At 32.9% G+C, this 19,100-nt stretch overlaps 3 protein-coding genes across 4 annotated transcripts; all 3 read right to left on the minus strand.

The window, feature by feature from the left end:
- Positions 1-998: 998 nt before the first annotated feature.
- On the minus strand, positions 999-3,660 carry LOC145029508 (protein EARLY STARVATION 1, chloroplastic-like). Its single transcript, XM_078978022.1, has 8 exons — positions 3,610-3,660; positions 3,447-3,486; positions 3,330-3,381; positions 2,686-2,811; positions 2,350-2,471; positions 1,304-1,343; positions 1,123-1,201; positions 999-1,025 (listed from the first exon to the last, which is right to left on the minus strand). Exons 1-8 carry the CDS (start codon positions 3,658-3,660, stop codon positions 999-1,001), a joined length of 537 nt encoding a protein of 178 aa, XP_078834148.1.
- Positions 3,661-9,021: 5,361 nt separating this feature from the next.
- Positions 9,022-12,286, minus strand: DWA2 (DWD (DDB1-binding WD40 protein) hypersensitive to ABA 2). The gene is made up of 13 exons (XM_078979083.1): positions 12,110-12,286; positions 11,881-11,964; positions 11,649-11,781; positions 11,187-11,298; positions 10,970-11,069; positions 10,731-10,858; positions 10,472-10,541; positions 10,307-10,395; positions 10,148-10,193; positions 9,866-9,939; positions 9,697-9,770; positions 9,453-9,511; positions 9,022-9,248 (listed from the first exon to the last, which is right to left on the minus strand). Exons 1-13 carry the CDS (start codon positions 12,152-12,154, stop codon positions 9,207-9,209), a joined length of 1,056 nt encoding a protein of 351 aa, XP_078835209.1. The 5' UTR covers positions 12,155-12,286; the 3' UTR covers positions 9,022-9,206.
- A 544-nt stretch (positions 12,287-12,830) lies between these two features.
- Positions 12,831-17,234, minus strand: LOC145030687 (O-fucosyltransferase 16-like). 2 transcript variants are annotated; one of them, XM_078979084.1, is made up of 10 exons: positions 16,878-17,234; positions 16,719-16,763; positions 16,466-16,559; positions 16,290-16,366; positions 16,056-16,144; positions 15,766-15,949; positions 15,335-15,516; positions 14,863-14,965; positions 14,406-14,737; positions 12,831-13,748 (listed from the first exon to the last, which is right to left on the minus strand). In XM_078979084.1, exons 1-10 carry the CDS (start codon positions 17,043-17,045, stop codon positions 13,298-13,300), a joined length of 1,725 nt encoding a protein of 574 aa, XP_078835210.1. In that variant the 5' UTR covers positions 17,046-17,234; the 3' UTR covers positions 12,831-13,297. The 2 variants fall into 2 exon arrangements, with proteins under 2 accessions (XP_078835210.1, XP_078835211.1); XM_078979085.1 differs by having other exon boundaries at positions 16,466-16,554; positions 16,878-16,923.
- Between the last annotated feature and the right edge of the window lie 1,866 nt (positions 17,235-19,100).

The raw sequence follows: 19,100 nt of genomic DNA on the forward strand, positions 1-19,100 counted from the left end.
GAGTTGGCTGAGTTTTACAACACTACTCGCTTCAGTAAGGAACCGAGCGTGGAGTACTCGGATTCTATAACTCGTCTCGGTAAGGGACCAAGTAAGGAGTAATCGGTCAACTCGCCGAGTTTTACAACACTGATTAGCATACACAATGTCAAATCATCAACATATTCATCATCATTTCTTAGAGTTGTCAATTCATCTCTCAATGATCGATTACCAAGACACTAGTAGACATTATACACTTCTCCTTAATCAATATTTCAAGAAAATAAACAAGTCATTATAACCCATGAAACTGAAAATCAATATCCCTAACAAAAACTTTAGGTGGGTTGTAATGGACGATAGTCTTTGTACCGAATACTCCTTTGTCCCGAATGTCGAGGGTTGAGAGCTTACTTTTCATTTTTTGTTGGAGGAACACCTTTGCTTGTGTTTGATTAAAGTGTACCAGAGTTTTAGAATGAAATGAGGGGAAAGTTGTAATATCCACGTGAAATTTTCCTAATATCCACATAAAATGTTCCTAATATCCGCATAATCATTCTTATTTCCAAATAAACAAAATAATTTTGTGACCCCACGAATGCATGTTAAAATGGCATTTTTTGAACAAATTATATAAGATTAATGGTAAAATATGTACAAAAATAAGGTCAGAGACTAAATGTGTACAAAAATGGAAAGTTTGTTACCCTCTCAAATCGTTTTCCCTTTTTCGAAACAAGAAGTCTTTACTTGACAAAATTTTCCATTTAAAAAACCAAAATTGCAAATCTAAGACATTTACATGCAAGAATAAATGCTGATTACAAACGAGAGCTAAATAATACAGATGATTCTAGAAACCTATTACACTTCATTGATTTCTTGGCGGCATCGATGGCGGATCTCTGCCTTGAGGTGGCGGTGGAAAGGATCTGAAGTCAGGATAGGGATAGCCACCTAGCGATTTCTCTTGAGGTTGTATGGATAGCAATTGAGTCGAGTCACCAACTACATCAGCCCATCCATAGTAAGGTTCCGCCCTTCAATCAAATACACAAAAATTCAAGTTCAAAGCTCGTAAATTCGTAATAGCAACGTACTTTCATATATAAAAAAATAATAATTAAAAAAAAGGACTTTCTTGTAATATGTTTCCTCATTTACAACGATATCCCAACTTTCCCCGATTGTGCTTTTGCCATATTTGTGCACCTTTCTGATAAAAAGTAGAAAAAGAATAAAAAAAATAAAAATAAACATTGTGAGATCACGAGACGATATAAATAAAATAAAGGTTGTTGAATAATTTGATAAATACTTGTTCCCAAAGTGTTCTTCACCCCATGTCCTTGACCATCCTGATAATATATCAATGCAACAATCAAATTATTATACATAACAAATTGATTAAAAAAATGCAACATATTAAATGTTTAAATGAAAATCTTGAAACTGATTTCTCTCATAACAGTATGGAGAAGAGGATTACAACGTACACGTTACTAACCCATAATAGCAACATACTTATATTTCATTAATAGTTTATTCCTTTTACCAATATAAGGAATACACAATTTTATGCCCATAATAACAATATACTTATGTAGATTTGCCCATAATAGCAATGTACTTACGTTATTTACCAATAATAACAGTATGTAAGTTATATAGCAATGTACTTACATTTCCATTTCCTTAGACATGATTATAATGTACTTACTATTCTTTACCAACAATGGCAACATATTTACATTTTTTACCAATACGTACATTGCCAGTATTGGTAGCAAATTGTAACTACGTTATTATCAATAACATAATGTTATTTACTGATAATAAATAGCATTGTATGATAATCAATTCATTTGATGGAAACATAAGTAATTTTAACAAAGATTTCTTAGAAAATGAAAATGTCATGGTTTTCATTGGACCACAGGAAGGCATGTGTTGCTCCTTTCATCCAACGAAAATGGCAACAATTTCCAAGTTGAGATGTGCATCCAAACTAAAAGTTCTTTCCTTGCACAAAATTTCAAACGATTATCTTTGCTTTATGTATTTATCATTGTGATGTTTATATGTTATTAATGTTATTGATTATCTTTGCTTTATTAAAAGAACTATATTGTTTCTTAATAGTATAGTCTTTGTAATCATGTTATAAAATTCGAAAAATCGGAGCAAAATGTGTTGGCAGTTAACACAAACAACCCAAACCCATTTGACACGTTTCCCACCCCACCAATTTGCCACCTAGTACACATAATGTAGGTGGATCCATAAAATTGATGACATTGAAGGGTATTTTAGACCTTTTTACTAATAATCAAGAGTAAATGGAAGGAATAGGATGAGACATACGTTCACCAGCAGGTGTGACATGCCATGTCTCTCCTTGACGAGATCCAACACCACCAAAAAACTTCTCCTCCCATTTGTCTCCCCATTTCGTCCCAATTTTAGTCTCAGCCCATTTGTCTGTCCTGAGAAAAACAAACAAACAAACAAAAAGTTTTTTTTAAATGAATGGAATTGGAAGCTAAAGAAGTTGAGATCTAGGCAGAAAACAGAATGGAATTAAATTCCATCGATTTGGCGACCAAGCACGTTAAGGAATGGAATCTCGAATTCTAATTCCAAAGCATTCATTCGTAAAATATAATTATGTTGTTGATGGTTGGCTGGAAACATACATACCATTTTAGAACGGATCCCCTTCCATCATAATGCTCTCCCCACTTTTCCCACCATGACTGCTCATTTAGTCTACCATACTTATTTGCTCCTTTTTCGGTCGACCCTTTCGCATCGTAACTTTCCCACCTACATTATTAAACATAATTGATTTAATGCTACCTTTTTGGTTTTCTTAGGCCCTAAGACAAGTCACAAGACACAACAAAACAGGTTATATTGCATCTGGCATTCATTAACCATTGGACAAAAGATTGCAACATTTTAAAAGGTAGGGCAGATATTCGTTTGTGAAAAAGACATGAATGCCCTCCTCATGAAAGTTTTTCATGGTAACAAAATGTAGTTGTAAGTAGATTTACATAAAATAAAGGCATCAATGCAATCCATAGAAGGAGAATGTCCATACCAGTTCTCATACCGTCCAACATTTTCTGTGCCTGATTTTGCTTGTTTTTGTGCACTTCTTTCTATCCTTGCTATATTACTACATTTCAGAGAGAGAGAGAGAGAGAGAGAGAGAGAGAGAGAGAGAGAGAAACAGATCCAAATTGCTAAGAAAATAGTTTTGGTAATTAAAATTTAGATTTAGAATGCAAATACAAATAATTTTTAACCTCCATCCATCTTGGTGAAGAACTTCTCACCATGTTTCCCACCATGAATCCCCTTGAGAGTTCCTTTCAGATTTCTCAACACCTACAAATTACCAAATTTTAGAATATCAACAAGTAGTAAATAGTAAATAGTACATAGGTGGATACCTAGCTCTTTGTATCCAGTCCAATCACTTTTCTCCCACCACTGTCAAGGAGAATCAATAAATCCAGTTAAATCTATCCACCTAGGATCATACTTCACAAGGTCATCAAAACAAATTATTCACACCAATCATAACCACTATAACTCAGAATCACTTAGTGTCACATGTTTTCCTTTGTTAATAGCATGTTCGTAATACCAGAAGAGGCAACCCATAATACTAATGTACTTACATTTCTTTACACATAACAGAAACATACTTATAGTTTACAAACCATTGTCTTAGTTTTAACTTTCAAGAAAAGTAACATATAATATATACTATAAATTATTAAATACATGAATGAAAATAGTAATACTGATTATTTCCATTTTGAAGAGGCATCACTGCTTTGACCACCCATCTTTGTCCATCTACATCTATATCCATTTTCACCCAAGTCCTCTCCACTTTCTCTATACCAGCTACTACCATCCTCATTAATGCCAGATTCATTAACATCTTCAGTTAACAAATTGATGCCCATGTCCTTCTCATTTGCAATACCCGTATCTAACATTAAGAAACCAATAAACTCCAGGGGTTAGATTCAAGAAAATACCAATATACTTTCATTGGTTTGTTAATTATAGCATCCTACTTTAAAAAATCTACCCAATTACAAAGCAATTTTCATTGATGTAGTAAGAAAAACAATTGAAAGTACAATGCTATAAGTGGGCAGAAGAAAATAATTAAAAGTACAATGTTGTAATAGAAAAATATGAAAGTAGGATGCTATAAATAATACACAATCTTTACCTCTTTTTGGTGGAGTGTCACGAGACTGTGGCCTAGAATTTCTAGGGGTATAGCGTGGAAAAAACTTTTCTTGTCTTGAAGCCAGCCGAGGTCTACAGCAATCATAAATTCATAAAGCAAGTAAAACCTCAAGTTTTCAACCAGCAATTGAGTCAATTTTAAGTGCTTAGTATTGAAATGTCATTATTTAATTGGAGATGAGTTTTGAATAAAGAAGTTATGTATGAGAAGTAAGACCATGTATATTTTTTGTATCTCAACAATCACCAATGAACAACTTTACTACTTCAAAGTTTATGCTTTTAGCATAAAATAGCTTATAATATATAAGCACAAAAGACAAGAGGTGGAGTCAAGTACTCCAAAAGAATCAAGATTATCAACCTACCTAGATATATAAGGTTGAAGTTTTGTTAAAGATAGCAAATATAATATTAATAACATGCCATTTATAGAATTATGTTATGATGTTTTGCACCAAATGCCTTTTCACTCATATTAGTGAGGTAGACCAAAACCCTGTTATGAATTGTGGAGATTGATGTTTTAAATAACATACTATCACACGTGAATTTCAATTGAATAGCAGATTGAGTTATGTTGCTCAGATGAAACCACTGCAACACTGTCAGAACAGAACAATCAAAGTGATGAATGACACAACAAGAAATGTTGCCAATAATAATGATTTGTGATAGCTTTTGCACATTTTATTAGTTCATTGGTCCCATAGTAAGTGTTCGTTTTCCAAAGAAAAGTCAATATTCAACTTAGGTTTCAATGTGATTTTTTTAATTGATGTCCATCAAATTGTAACGACCTAAATCATACAAGAAGCACCAGAACTTTAGAAATGAAAACGGTGTTCGAATGCCTAAAATTTCATGGTAACAACGAATTTAGTATGTATTAATTCGACATTAAATATATAAAATAGACACTTTTTGCAAAATCTAGGGAGCAATGCTTCATATCCAATTGTCAATCCCAAAAATTGAACGATTTGAGATGTCAAACTGCGAAATTGTCACTTTTTTCAAGCTAAAAAATTATTGAATTAAGATGTGCTACAAAAGCCGATAAAAGAGGGCAGAGAAAGGGGGACAATCAAATTGAGTAAATTATGATGTCCATTAAACTGGAGCATTGATTAGTACAATGGTGCCCATTACCTAACCATCACTATTACATAGCAATTATACACACACATTAACTAAAAGAAGCGAACATATTGAGATGATGCAAAAGACCATGCAGATGAAGCTTGTACTCGAACTTTATGAACCTTCTTGCTCAAATCACTCGGTTATTCTTCAATTTTATCCACACCCTTACATCCATCACCAATAACAACACTCTGAATCAGAACAAACTTATCGGAACAACAACATTTTAACCTGAAACCACCTCGTAGAATCAAAAGCTTCCGCTGGAGTAACAACGTGGGAGGGAAATCTACTTCCTGCAACCGCAATGCAAATGGCGGACGCAGCGCACCGGAATTTAATGTTATTGTCGAAAACTCAATTATAATTCATACAAATTCCATTAGCAAGTTGAGGTTTTAAGTAACTAAAACCCTAGTCGGTTCTTAATGAATCCATACACTTCGCAACCATTTTTGGAAACTTTCATAAGTAGTCTGGTTAGGGGACTGGAGGAGATTCGAAAGAGCAATACGGAGCTTTGGAGACAGAAATCAGAGGCCTGACATCTTTGCAAAATGCGAAGGAAGTGAGGATTTTGAGAGTGTGTGTTTTTGGGTGTTTGTGTGTGAGAGAGATAAATGGAGATTCACCTATCGTTTCCGTTGGTGTGACAATGGGGAAATCCCGGAGGTTAAAGAGTGGGGTCATTGTTGTTGTTCCACTATTTTGTTTACATGTGGCAACAGTTATAGTTCGAATAAGTTCTTCCATCATTAAATAAAAGTAAAAAATCAAAATTAAATAATCGACTTTCAATATAATTTTATTATATGTATTTTTCATATTTATGTTTAAAAGGTTTGAATGATAACCTTATTGTTATAATAAAATAAACTAACTGATTAATTAATATAATTTTATTATATCTCATGCACCAATTTCATATGTTGGCAATGTCTAATTCTTATATAATTCTATAGACTTTCACATATAATCTCTTCTCCTATTCTTATATGTGTACGACCTAATGTAATTATGTAGAGTGCAATTCCTTATAGGACAGAGAAGTAAAGGTGACATTTGGGAGCATTTGACTTGAACAATTCTAAAAGGTACTGATGGTTTCAATGTATTTGTGTGTAAAATTGTTTTCGAGTAAGTATTAATCTATAGTTTGATTTATCTTATTCTATAAAATCATTAGAGAGGTAAAATCATTGTTTATTGTTAATTCGGGAAGGCACTGATGGTTTCGGAGTCTTGTTTGCTTATTAATCTACAGTTTGATGCATGAAAGTGATAACGATTATTAGTTGTAGAAGCCAATCAATATCACCATTGTTATAAGAATGAAATTTCTTAAGCATAGTATTTATAGTGATTCAAGGTGAGATCAAGATGTGCTATAGAAAACCATGATTTTTTTTCTTAAGCAATATGATACGATATAAAAGATTATGTTAATGGTGCTAAAGTATTGATATGATAATTAGCATAATGGAACTCCCTGAAAATGATGATAAACTTTCACTGTTGTTGTGGAAAATTTATACATGACTACTTGCATTTTTAGATATTTGCTCTTTCAGTTTCCATTTATATTAGCAAGCAAAGTGTTTGTGTGGCATATATATGTGAAAAAAACAATTAGTTGTCTAATAACAATTATTAAAATTGAACCAATGTGTATAATATAAATAATTATTCACCCATATGTTACTACATTAGTTTGTAATATTTGGTTGTTAAAAAAACAACCATCACAAAAGATGAACTTTTTCAATTGAATTTAGTTAATATTCCATTGAATTAATGATGATTTAAATGGATCTAAAGGTTCTTGCAGTGTATGCAACTTGTAGTGATGAAAAACTACAAAGTTGATTTCCTCTACAAGGACAGGTAGGTAATTTCACATCTTACATATTTTGGGTAAATCCAAATAACTAATAAGCTTCATCGCATAGTTGGAACTTATCTTTTTAAGGCTGAAGTGTGGCTTCATTCCAACGGAAGGAAAAAATATTAGGTTATTCTATCATGTGTAGAAGTTACCAACATGCAACAACATCATGTTGTTTGATACATTATGTTTATAAATCGCAAGAAATACTTTATTCTTCATACCATTATATACAAGGTTGCTTACTTTTTCACTCATAATAGAAACATAATTTTGCTTTTTTACCATAATATGTAGCATTTTTTCACATTTCTAGATATGATAGGAATCTTTAACCCGTAAAATGTATACTTTCAGTTATTTGTTTACCATAGCATCTTGATTTAATTTTGTTCTATTAGCGAGATTGTAATTTAAAAAATCTATCAAGATACAACATATGTTTTGATAACATTTTGACAACTGCTTGTATATTTACACCAAATTTCAATCAAAATATATCTTCGAAGGGAAGGGGTATTCACAATCTCGGTTTCTTAGAACAACATTGTATTCTCCCATGGTTTATTTTTCATATCATTGGAGATGATTATTGCAGTATGGCGATGTGCTCTCGCTATAGCTACCTTGGCTAAAAACAACAAATAGAAACCTACTTTCATTCTATTCCATTAATTTGGTAGATTTTTTCAAAGTGCAATGTTGTTATCGGGGAAAAGGGAAGTAAGTTACCATGTCTTGTATTTAACCATAAATACTTTAAATGATATCGTGTGGTGTGGTGATTTATATGAAATGAAAGTATTTTATGTGATGAATACAAAGGATGTTACTCAAATTCCAACAGATTACACTTGCCGAACAGGAGGAAGAGAGGGAACGAGGTTGTGATTGGTTAGTTTGGACTTTACTCAAGGAGGTTGTGATTGGTTAGTTTGGACTTTACTCGTTTGAAATTTTGGTATACCGATTTGTTGGTTTCGTTTTGAGTTAACGCAGAAGGTATTTGCTACCCATGGCGTCATGTTTTATTCAATTGGAATTTACTTTTCCATTATGCTTGCGACTATGCACTTTCATCTGAATTTTACCCTTCAAATCAGTTGATGTTTTTTGGTGGTTGCCTGGTTTTCTATTTTTTATGAGCTTCAGAACTCTCCATCAACTCAATAAGAGGAAATGATAACTTAAAAGCATAAGCAAGCATATTATCAAGTCATGATTTCATATGTATGAATGATTACAACAATCCTGCAAAAAATATAAAACATAATTGCCATTTACTTGTTCATTATAAGAATATAATTTCCATTTCTTTTTCTTATTAATGCTTTGACATTGAAATTTCATGCATTTAAAGCAGAAAATCTTTACTTTTTAGTTATTATACTTTACATTATGGTAAAAAAAACATATCATTATCCTCTGTGGGTCGTGTTTACTGTTTAGCACGGGACTTAAAATTTTCTAATATATATATATATACTCTCAGCCTAAATATACCTACAAACCACATTATTTTCCATGTTAAACAAAAAAGAACCTGATAACAAGTCTATCAATTAACATATATTTCACTTAATTATAAGTAATTTTGTTTGAATACATCATGCTATAATTTTTTTAGCTTAACCCAATAAATCAGATGGTACATATTAAGTTTAAAAACAGCCATGTATACTTATTAGAAGTTTGTCCCGTTAAGTAAAAAAGAAACAAAACTCTAAGAAAACATAACATGGAAACAACTTATTATTCAATAGTAGTGAAATATAACAAATTCAAATATAATTTGCTTCCAGCGTGACAAAAGAACAGGACAATGTTAAGAACAAAAATCCTTAAAAAAAGCTATATCAATAAACTTCCTCAAAATTCAAAATACACATTGTATGTGCAAATGGTGTGTTCACTTTCTTGGGAGATGAGGCTTTATCGACTCCACAACTACCTGTTTTTCACAAAGAACATAATATCAGGATTTCTTCATTAAGTTCTACCTTTTTACTAATTTTTCCTTTCCAATAAGTGTGCTATCCATTTCTCAAATATTTCTTAAACATGTTTTATCCATATATAGTTTCGATGTAAAGTACATGAAAAGTAGTGAAGTTTGACTGTTTGACTAAAATAGAACACAGAGTAGATGTCTTACCCTTCCATCATAAGATAATGATGCAAATATCCAAGGCTCCCGAGAACTCCATGACAAGCCTGTGTTTTCAACAAATGTTATCAACTTAATGCAGAAAGAAAGAACGACTTAATAAATAGATTAATCCCCAACTTTTTACAAATTTGCCCTCAATTATTTCTATTCTTCCAATATCCCATCATTTTCTCAAATATTCATTAAACATAATTTATCAATGGAAGAAAAAAACACATTATCAAATTACCATAAACACTGTCCTCATAGTCATTGTATGTATGGAGCAAAGACTCCGTCCATTTAGTAGTGGAGTTAGACAAGCTGTAAAAATAAAAATAAAATGGTAAGGGGGACAAGGGCAAATACATACTTTTCAACTGTATTCATTCAACACAAAATATAATAAAAGAAGAGACCTATCAGATGTCAATTCATCATTGCTAGCAGGAGCAGCAAACCACAAGTTAACAGCCGAGTCTGTTCCTGCACTCTGCATATATACAATGTATGCCCAATTATAGCATCATACTTTCAATTTACTTATTTATATTACATTTGCTATAATAACTGTGTACATTTTTCAAAGCACAATTTTGTAATAAGAAAAAAATGATATAATAAACAAATAATTCAAAGTATGTTTCTATTTCTTGCATTTACATAAGTGTGTGTGAGAGAGAGAGAGAGAGAGAGAGTACAAGAATGACTCCTTCATACTCAGGATTACTTCTAACAGCCCAAGTCCTGCATAAAAAGAAAGAAAAGACAAGAGTCAAATGAAAAAGTTAGGTAATCAGATTACAAAAAATGATAATTTATTTATTTTTATATCAATAATTAACAAAATATAATATTACCAGTGTGAATGTCCAGGGAGCTCTGCAACAGGAGCCTTCGACATTCTAAGATCCCATATATGAATACCAGATTCATCTGCAGCTGTTACCTATAATTTTTTTTTACAATATTTAATTACCATAATATAATAGTTATGTATGATGAACTTGAATCAAAGAACTTACAAGCATATGTTTGTTCTTGCTATCATAGTCTATATTACGAACATGGGAATACTCGATTGAATTTGTTTTCCTGATAATTGATAAACACGCATGTAATTAGTAGTACTTCAAAAGCTCCCAAAATTTATAATAAAATCTAACAGCAAGTTGCACAATAAACTCAATTTTTCATTCAAATGAGAAATTGTTGAAGAAACAAGATCTTTTTTTCTGCATAACTAAAAAGGGGGAAGAAAGTTTGACCAAAGTCAGAGCATACTTCATAGTCCGTAAGTCCCAAAACTGGATAGATGATTCAGAAGTTGATGCAACAACATTTACATCATGTGGGTCCCATGCTCCACCTGAAATATGATGAAGCATCCCAGCAGACTCCTGAGATTGTACCTATATATATATTTCATGAACAAGAAACTTTCTTAAATACTATAAAGTGTTATATTGTAGCTCTCAGATTTTCACATTTTGATTAGTCTAAAGAATCTTGCTCTCTTATACCTGTGCACTCTTCTTTGAAGAATCTAAGCTCCAAAGAAAGATATTCTGCTCATCAATACTGATCAACTTATCATGTCTTCCAGATGGCCACCATAGCACACTGCCATTATAAGAATGATCATAAATAAGTCATTACTACATTACATATAATGATGCAAATTGCAAATACAAGAAATGAAATCAATGGGCTTTTAGGAAGAAAGAAAACATAACTCACCACTTAATCTTTGAGCTGTGTGCATCGAGTGAAGCAATGCATTCCAACTGAGGAGAATTTGACTGGCCATACAGTTCAGGTATCTGCCACACAGCCGCTTCATATGATTCACCTTCAACAGCAAGATATTAACAGGAAACTTTATACAACACTGAACTCAAATGGGCTACTTTTTCTAAACAAAAATGTAAGTCAAAATTGCAATCATGGCTTAAAATTGGAAAACCTCAAAATTCCAGATTCATAATGCATTTCCCTACCTTGACCAAACTAAAATCATATCTGGTACCAGTATCTTTGATCAATAAATCCTATTAGAGCTACTTCTCTAGTAAAACAGATGAATTCTTCTGGATTTTTATCTAGATCTCACTCTTAGCTTAGTTTAACCAAGTCATTTAGTGCTTATAACCACGAACATCGCAATCATAATCACAATTAAGCAGATAATAGATTAATTACCAGAAGAGAAGACGGTAGAGAAGATTCGTTGATCAAAAGGGCAAGAAGCAAGGTCCCATATCTCATTCGGATGGGAAAACAAGCCCTCGCAAACAAGTTCCGTACCACCTGATGAAAGCCTAATCAGATGCACCTGAAACAAACAAAGATGAAGAAGTTCAATACGACGAAAATCAAAACTTCACATATAGAACACTCACGCAAATCAGAGATCAAATAAACAACTCAAAACCTCATTTTCTTCTTTGAGACTGAGAGTACCGGTGAGGAAACTGGTGTGATCTGTATCGGCTTTCACATCCGCTATACATCTTGCCTGTTAAAAAAAAGTTAGAAATCGAGTAAATGCCGATGTAAAGAGTGAGAATTTGGAGGACAATTATGGTGAAATGCAGATCGATTGAAGGGGAATTTTGAGGGGGTTTGGGTGTGTGAATGGGTTTTGTGTGATCGATTTTCACCTGATATTTGAGACCGTAACCAATTCCAGTTGATCCTCCTTGCATTTGAGTAAGGATTTCTTGCTTTTTCGTCAATCAGCTGATGAAGATCTTTAGGGCTCTTTCTACAGTTAAAACTTGCACCTTACAAACGACTTCGGACATAATTTAATATTTAAATGGTTTCTTTCAATACAAAAAATAGTCATGTTTTTTAGTTTTATAGCGTAGTTTTATCATTCATGTTATGTCTACCCTCACAATCACAATTGATCATAAATATTTGTTCTTTTCACATACACATAAAAAAAACAATAATAATAATTATAATAATAATAATAATAATAATAATAACTACAGCAATTTGCAAGGAAAATACTCACAAAATGTAAACTGATTTGACATGACTATACACTTGATAATTTTCAAACTTATAAATGTCTCAATACACTATTGTATAGGGATAAGCATCTGGAGAGCTGAATACCCAAGAACCTAAATACACAGATATATAGGACCGGTTTTTTATGTTCATCCCTACTATTGTATGGCTTTCACCGATTTTTCATCCACTCGTCCAATATTTATTACTTTGATGAAATATAGCTCAAATTAACTTATTTTTACATAATTAAATCAACATTGCCACGATTAACTCAAACGAACTTATAATATAATATACTTCAACCCACAAAATAAAAACACAGCCAACGAACATTTTACAAGGAAAATACTCACAAAATGCAAAAACGAGAATCTGTCTACTTTCATACATTCCTACATTGCCATCAAAATATTACCACAAACAACAAAAAAAAAAATACAATAAAAGATATTTAAAAAAGTCTACCAACACGTTTCTACAAAGTTACCCTAAAAAACCCTAAAGTAAACCAAAGCCAAAACCTTCAAACAAATACCCTTTTAGTCGGGGACCAAACCGCTGTATTCCTCGTCTTTTGTCAACTCTAATAAACCCATCCCCCGGCGAGCATTAACCACTGTACAGTCCAGGTTCAGGGTTTTTTTTTTTTTTTTGGGTAAAAAGGATAATAACCCGGTAATATTATTAATGAAACAACAAATATTATAGAGAAGAATTCAGGATTGGGTGTGGATGCTTGTACCATGTGCTTCATGACTTGTACTTTTAATACCTATTCCACACATGGAGACGAACCGAAACTTAAAAGTTAAAACCAGGATTATTTAATCCGAAAGCAACTCTTCAAGTTCGGGTAATTCAGATATCAAAGGATCATCATCGAGACTTGTATCGTTGACTAAATGTTGAAATTGAGGCCCGATGAGATCATCATCTTCGTCTTGATCCTGATCTAACGGTTCAGATTCGTTTTCGGTATCTTGATCGGGGACTAATGATTCATCGGTGGGGTCGATAAGATTGTTTTTACCGAATTTTCGAGGGAGTGATTCGAGTTTTGATTTGGCTTCCGGGTCTTCGCATATACAAGTGGCGGGGTTTTCATGGAATTCACCTCGCCCGGGTCTTACTTCTTTTGGCTCACCCATGAAACCTCTTTGATGTGTTCGTACGCGTGATGAGAATTCCTCCCATGTTGTGTTTTCTCGGTTTAGGAATAAACGGTAGAGTTTTTTAGCGTTTGGGCGGATTGTTGGTTTGTGTCCAAAGTATCTCCTATTATATAAAAACCAGTTAGTTTCACTGTTTAAAGCTATGTTTGACAGACTAACTGAAAAGCTAGCTGCCAGCAGATAAAATGACATTTAGTAAAACTAGCCAATAGGAAATGTAAAACGACATAAAAATTAAAAATTTTTGTCTAACCCAACAAGGTGGGATGGAAACGCACTCTCGATATCTTGTATGTGCAAAAGACGTAAATGCCCTTCTCATCCTCATCATAAAAAATAGCCCTGTGAAGCTCGTCTTGTCCCGTTCAATCTAGTCGTGTCCCGTGTAACAAAAGCAGCCAAAGGCTGCGTTTGTTACATAGAATAGAACTATACGGGACTGGACAAGCTTTATAAGGCTATTCTTTATGATGAGGATGAGGAGGGTGTTTACGTCTTTTGCACAAACAAGATATCGAGAGCGTGTTTCCATCCCACCATTTAGGTAGGACAAAAAATTATAATTTTATCAGTCCCGGTCCCGGTCCCACTCTAATGCATGCCAAATAAATAATTATTAATGACAAAATATATTGTGTTTTGATAAAAATATATTGTGTTTTGATAAAAATAAAAATAAAAATACCTGTATTGTGTTTTGAATCAATAATTATTAATGACAAAATATATTGTGTTTTGATAAAAATAAAAATAAAAATACCTTCGTCCGGCTAAAATTTTTGCCATATTTCCATTGTTATTGGTAACGAAAACGTCACTTTCATCGCAGACTATGAAATCAAGTGCAGCCATACGAGAAGAGAAGGCGGAAAATGGTTCCAATTCTTCTTTAGGGGCAATTGTGTCTTTTGAATGAATGTTGGGGAAGAGTGCTCTCAAAGGAGCCAATGTGTCATCTCCACCATATACTTCACCTGAAGCCACATAAAGATGAACATCTTTGCTATATCCAAGTGCTCTCAGCATTAGACCTACTTCTTCAGGTGTAAGTGGACACCTCCCTTGTCTCCTTTCTTTGTCCGGATTGTTGCTCTGTGATTATATCAAAAACAAAATGCACTTTATTATAGCATTTGTTTCACTTTGGATAAAGTTGAGGTCAAAATTTTATGTGTCATAAATTATTATAACTAAAAGCATGAGGATTAAGTGCTTACATGTAAAGTTTTCCACCTTTTTCGTATTTTACCGAGTTCTTTTCTTTCCTTCTCTCCACCACCATAATAGCATCCTGAAAATGCAAGCATATCAGGTTCAAACCTGTATTTTAAAATGGTCAAAGTTGTAGTTAGCAGAAAGAATGCAATTTTTCAAATCACTCACAAAATAAATGGTAAAAGTAACTTAGCAATGCACTTACATTTATTTGTGTATTATAGTATCCTACTTTCATTTATTACTATTACAACATTGAAAAAATATACCCACTTGTAGCATTATAACTTTAAACTTTTTCTTATTATGATATTGCTATAATTAGGTGGACTTTTCAAACTACAATGCTTTAATAAACAAATCAATAAAAGTAATTTGTTGTTTCTTGAATTGAACCCTAGAACAAAATCATCTAGATAAGGGATTGGGAATGAAAATCATATTGACACTAAAACTATTTGCTTAAGTGCATACCTCAGGTGTAAAGCAACATAGTGCTTGCCCATCTTCCTCATTTGGTTGACCAACTTTTGACCCATTTTATTTATAGGATCAGTGAACCTTAAAGCATGATAATTTACTCTACATCTAAGCTTTTGCAAATCTGTCTCCAACTTGTTAGAAAGTCTGTAATCAAATTTGCTCAGCTGAACAGCCTGCCCAAAAAAAGAAATCATAAAATATATTTAAACTTTAAAAACCATTAACAGCCAGCCCTAGCTTTCTAGAGCTATTTTCAGTGACTGAGGGCATTCACGTCTTTTGCACACAAAGTAGTGAAGCACACTAATGATGGCATCAAACAACCCCAAAAGAGAAGTTACATTACATTGTCATCAGAACTAATGCAAGACACTATATGCTTATAAAATACACAATGCAGAATTGGAGAAGGTATAACTTACATGTTTCTTCAAAAGCACAGGGAGTACACGAATCTGATAGCATCTCTCATTACACTTTCTAGGAACACGCATATTATAAGGAGTCCAAATCTTGCCTCCTTTCTTTGGAAGTTCTTTTATCACTTTCACATCTCTTGATAGATGTGATATAAACCACTCAACATCAAAGATCTCTGAAAAAGTACTGTAAAAGAAAAGGGTATTATGAGTAACCTAGCATCCTTCCAAATTTTATTATGAACCCATTCATGTATATAGTATGTATGTGCAATCATTTCTCTGTGACTAACCTAGCATCCTTCCAAAAAGACTTCTGGTCTAGTTTTGGAACAACAAGAGTAGCATTCAGAATACGTGCAGCAACAACAGCATCTGTAATCTGTGAAAATAGTAATGTACCATTTATAGTTGAGAAATTATAAGAAAAAAAAAAAAAAAAAAGATTCTATGGTGCATAAAAACAAAAATAAGTAATTGTTCAAATTTAGATTTGGTAAAGAGATAATGAGACGATTGAGACTTACCCCAGTTCGTTGTTGGTTTAAACCCCCACTTGTGGCTATCAATAGGTATCGATTAGGATATGTGACTGTTTCCACTTCTGTGATTCAGTAAAACATCCAGATCAAACATACATTTCTGGAAAACTCCAAAAACTCCTGTATTACTAATTACTCAGATTATTCCATTTGTCACTTACTTGGAAACTTATTGCTGGCATTACTACATCCAAAATAAAATTTCGACATCCTTGTATTCCATAAACTTCGATCATTTCCCATCCCACCACTGATCTAGATCCCAAATCATGAAAAAGTTGCATCCAAATTAGTTAATATGACAAAAGCCAGATCCAATCGCGATTCCAAAATCACACTACAACAATCCAAACTTCCAATTTGAACAACGACAAAATTAACTTCTTTCGCAAAAAAATTACAAAAAAAACTAACCGGAACTTTGAAGAGTGAATGAACTAGAAGTGAGTCATCATCGGACTGAAAAAAAAAATCATTACTGTAAACTTAACAATTGGTGAAATGAACGTGTTCTTTTATCCATACATAAACGAATACAAGTAGCAGCGAGTGCAATATTTAGAAATCAATTACCGTCTTCCGCCGTACAAGATGGTGGGGATGGTCAGGGGAAGGTGCAAGCAGGGAGATGAAACCGTACAGGATGAGAATAGCAGCGGAAATTACAGAAATAGCCGGAATAAGGTAACGGAACCGGTTATGAGTGTTGTGGTGGTGGTGGCGCCGACGGTGGATAGCCATCGCCGTGGTGGTTTCTCTCTCTAAAAACAACTCCGTTTTAGAGAGAGAAGGTAAATGAAAAGGGAGGGAACACGATCTATCTACTACTGTCAGGATTTATGATTAATTTTGGGGAGGTTTATTCGTTTTGGGCCTTGAAGACGAAGAGAAGAAGCCATTTTTAGAAGTGCCTATTTTTCTGTAGTTGGACTTTTCGAGTAGGGATTTTTGCTTTTGCTTTCAATATATCTAACTTTATAGAGAAAACTTATTTTATATATAAAAAAAAATAAAAATAAAAACAGTTTCACGAAAGCATTATATTTTTAACCTATATGAAAATAAAACCCATTATTTTATTTTTATCATTTAATAAACCATCCATATTTCTAACAGTTTTAGACAATCAATAAATATTTAAATGAAAACTTTTCATAACATATCATTTTTTACATGTAGTTAATTTGTGATTATGAAATAGTAGGGCTGTAAACGAACTGAACGTTCGGCGAACCGTTCGTGAACTGTTCGGCGGGAAGTTCGTTTATGTTCGTTTATTTAATGAATGAACGAACATGAATAAAAATTATCGTTCGTTTAGTTAAATGAACGAACATGAACAATGGTCTCGTTCGTTCATTTATGTTCGTAAACGTTCGTTTACGATGTTCATTTACGTTCGTTTATGTTCGTTCGTTTAAGTTTATTTATATTCATCTATATTCAATTATTTTTTATTATATTGCTATATTATATGTTCATATATGTTTAATTGTGTTTTTTTATCTTTGTTCGTTTATGTTTGTTCGTTTATGTTCGTTTAGCATGTTCACGAACATAAATGAACGAACATGAACAAAGTAATTTGTTAAACGAACGAACATGAATAAGAAAATTCCGTTCGTTTATCCATTCGTGTTCGTTTGTTGTTCGGCTAAATTAAACGAACGAACATGAACAAGACCTTGTTCGTGTTTGTTTGGTTCGTTTAGAGCCCTATGAAATAGTATTTGTTAAGGTAAGGATGAAAATAGGTTGATTGTTTATTAAGAACATATCAAAATCAAAAATTTTGATTTTTAACATATTAAATCGTTTTTGTTTTGTGTTTTCTTTTTATTTAGATTTTATTGGTTTCTTTATGAAAAGATGTTGCTAAAATTTAATTACAAAAACCAGGTAATTTCTTAAAACATAATACAAGTCCAAGTAAACACTTGTTGATTATGTTTAAAAAATTGGTAAATTACACAGATGGTCTCTATGGTTTAGGGTAATTTGCGTGTTTGATCTCTAAAAACTTTTTTTAACCCGGACCATCCTTAATTTATATTTTTGTTACACGTTTGGTCCTAATCTGACCTAAAAAGACTAATATGTCATTATTAATTTCTTTTTTAATTTTCTTTTATTTATTTATTAATTTAAACTAAAAATAAAAGTAAAAAACAATCTCTTCACCAACCCACCCCTCCCCCTTCCTTCTTTTCGTCCCTTGTTTCCTTCCGTCCCTTAGCTCTCTTGAAAGAAAAAATGGCGGACCCTGAAAAAACTCTCGATCCTCTCTCTGCTCTACTAATGAACTCCGGCGTACACTGCACCGGAAATCGTTCGTCGGAAATGCTACAATGGATAGAAGGCAGATGTGTGGTCACTCCAACGACTCTTCCTCACTTTCCTCTATTTTTCGTCCAAGCATTTTTAGACGACCCTGGACCTCCTACCACCCCCGTTCTGACGCCGCCTAGATAGGGTTTTAAGTGTGACATCCCCAATTTCACGGCCAGAAAAAGACCGATTTGTTTATGCTTTGTTTTATAAATCATAGTAATCGTTTAAAGAAAACGGTTGCGGAATTTGTTCTCAAAACAAAATATGATAATAACTTATCAAAACATTTCTCAAAGAGAATGTATTTTTTTTATTTAATAATAAAACATCGGGATGTCATGTTCCGATACATACCAAAAGCATAAACAATATAAAATAGACCTTACAACAGTTATTTATAACTACTGATCTATAATCCAAAATCTCTCGTCAGGTCCACCAACTTATACTTTTGTGCCATTACCT

The sequence above is a fragment of the Lactuca saligna genome, chromosome 2, assembly GCF_052625555.1.
Source record: "Lactuca saligna cultivar CGN05327 chromosome 2, ASM5262555v1, whole genome shotgun sequence".
NCBI lineage: Eukaryota > Viridiplantae > Streptophyta > Magnoliopsida > Asterales > Asteraceae > Lactuca > Lactuca saligna.

Excerpts from the sequence above, each read along its gene's own strand:
- LOC145030687 (XM_078979084.1), bottom strand. The coding sequence starts at position 17,045 with ATGGCTATCCACCGTCGGCGCCACCACCACCACAACACTCATAACCGG. Across the intron at positions 16,764-16,877 it reads ATCTTGTACGGCGGAAGACG|TCCGATGATGACTCACTTCT; the intron begins GTAATTGATTTC and ends TTTTTTTTTCAG. Across the intron at positions 13,749-14,405 it reads AAAATTTTAGCCGGACGAAG|GAGATACTTTGGACACAAAC; the intron begins GTATTTTTATTT and ends TTTATATAATAG.
- DWA2 (XM_078979083.1), bottom strand. The coding sequence starts at position 12,154 with ATGCAAGGAGGATCAACTGGAATTGGTTACGGTCTCAAATATCAG. Across the intron at positions 11,965-12,109 it reads GTTACGGTCTCAAATATCAG|GCAAGATGTATAGCGGATGT; the intron begins GTGAAAATCGAT and ends TTTTTTTAACAG. Across the intron at positions 9,771-9,865 it reads GATGAATTGACATCTGATAG|CTTGTCTAACTCCACTACTA; the intron begins GTCTCTTCTTTT and ends TTATTTTTACAG.
- LOC145029508 (XM_078978022.1), bottom strand. The coding sequence starts at position 3,660 with ATGGGTTGCCTCTTCTGGTATTACGAACATGCTATTAACAAAGGAAAA. Across the intron at positions 3,487-3,609 it reads CTATTAACAAAGGAAAACAT|TGGTGGGAGAAAAGTGATTG; the intron begins GTGACACTAAGT and ends TCTCCTTGACAG. Across the intron at positions 2,472-2,685 it reads AGGGGATCCGTTCTAAAATG|GACAGACAAATGGGCTGAGA; the intron begins GTATGTATGTTT and ends TGTTTTTCTCAG.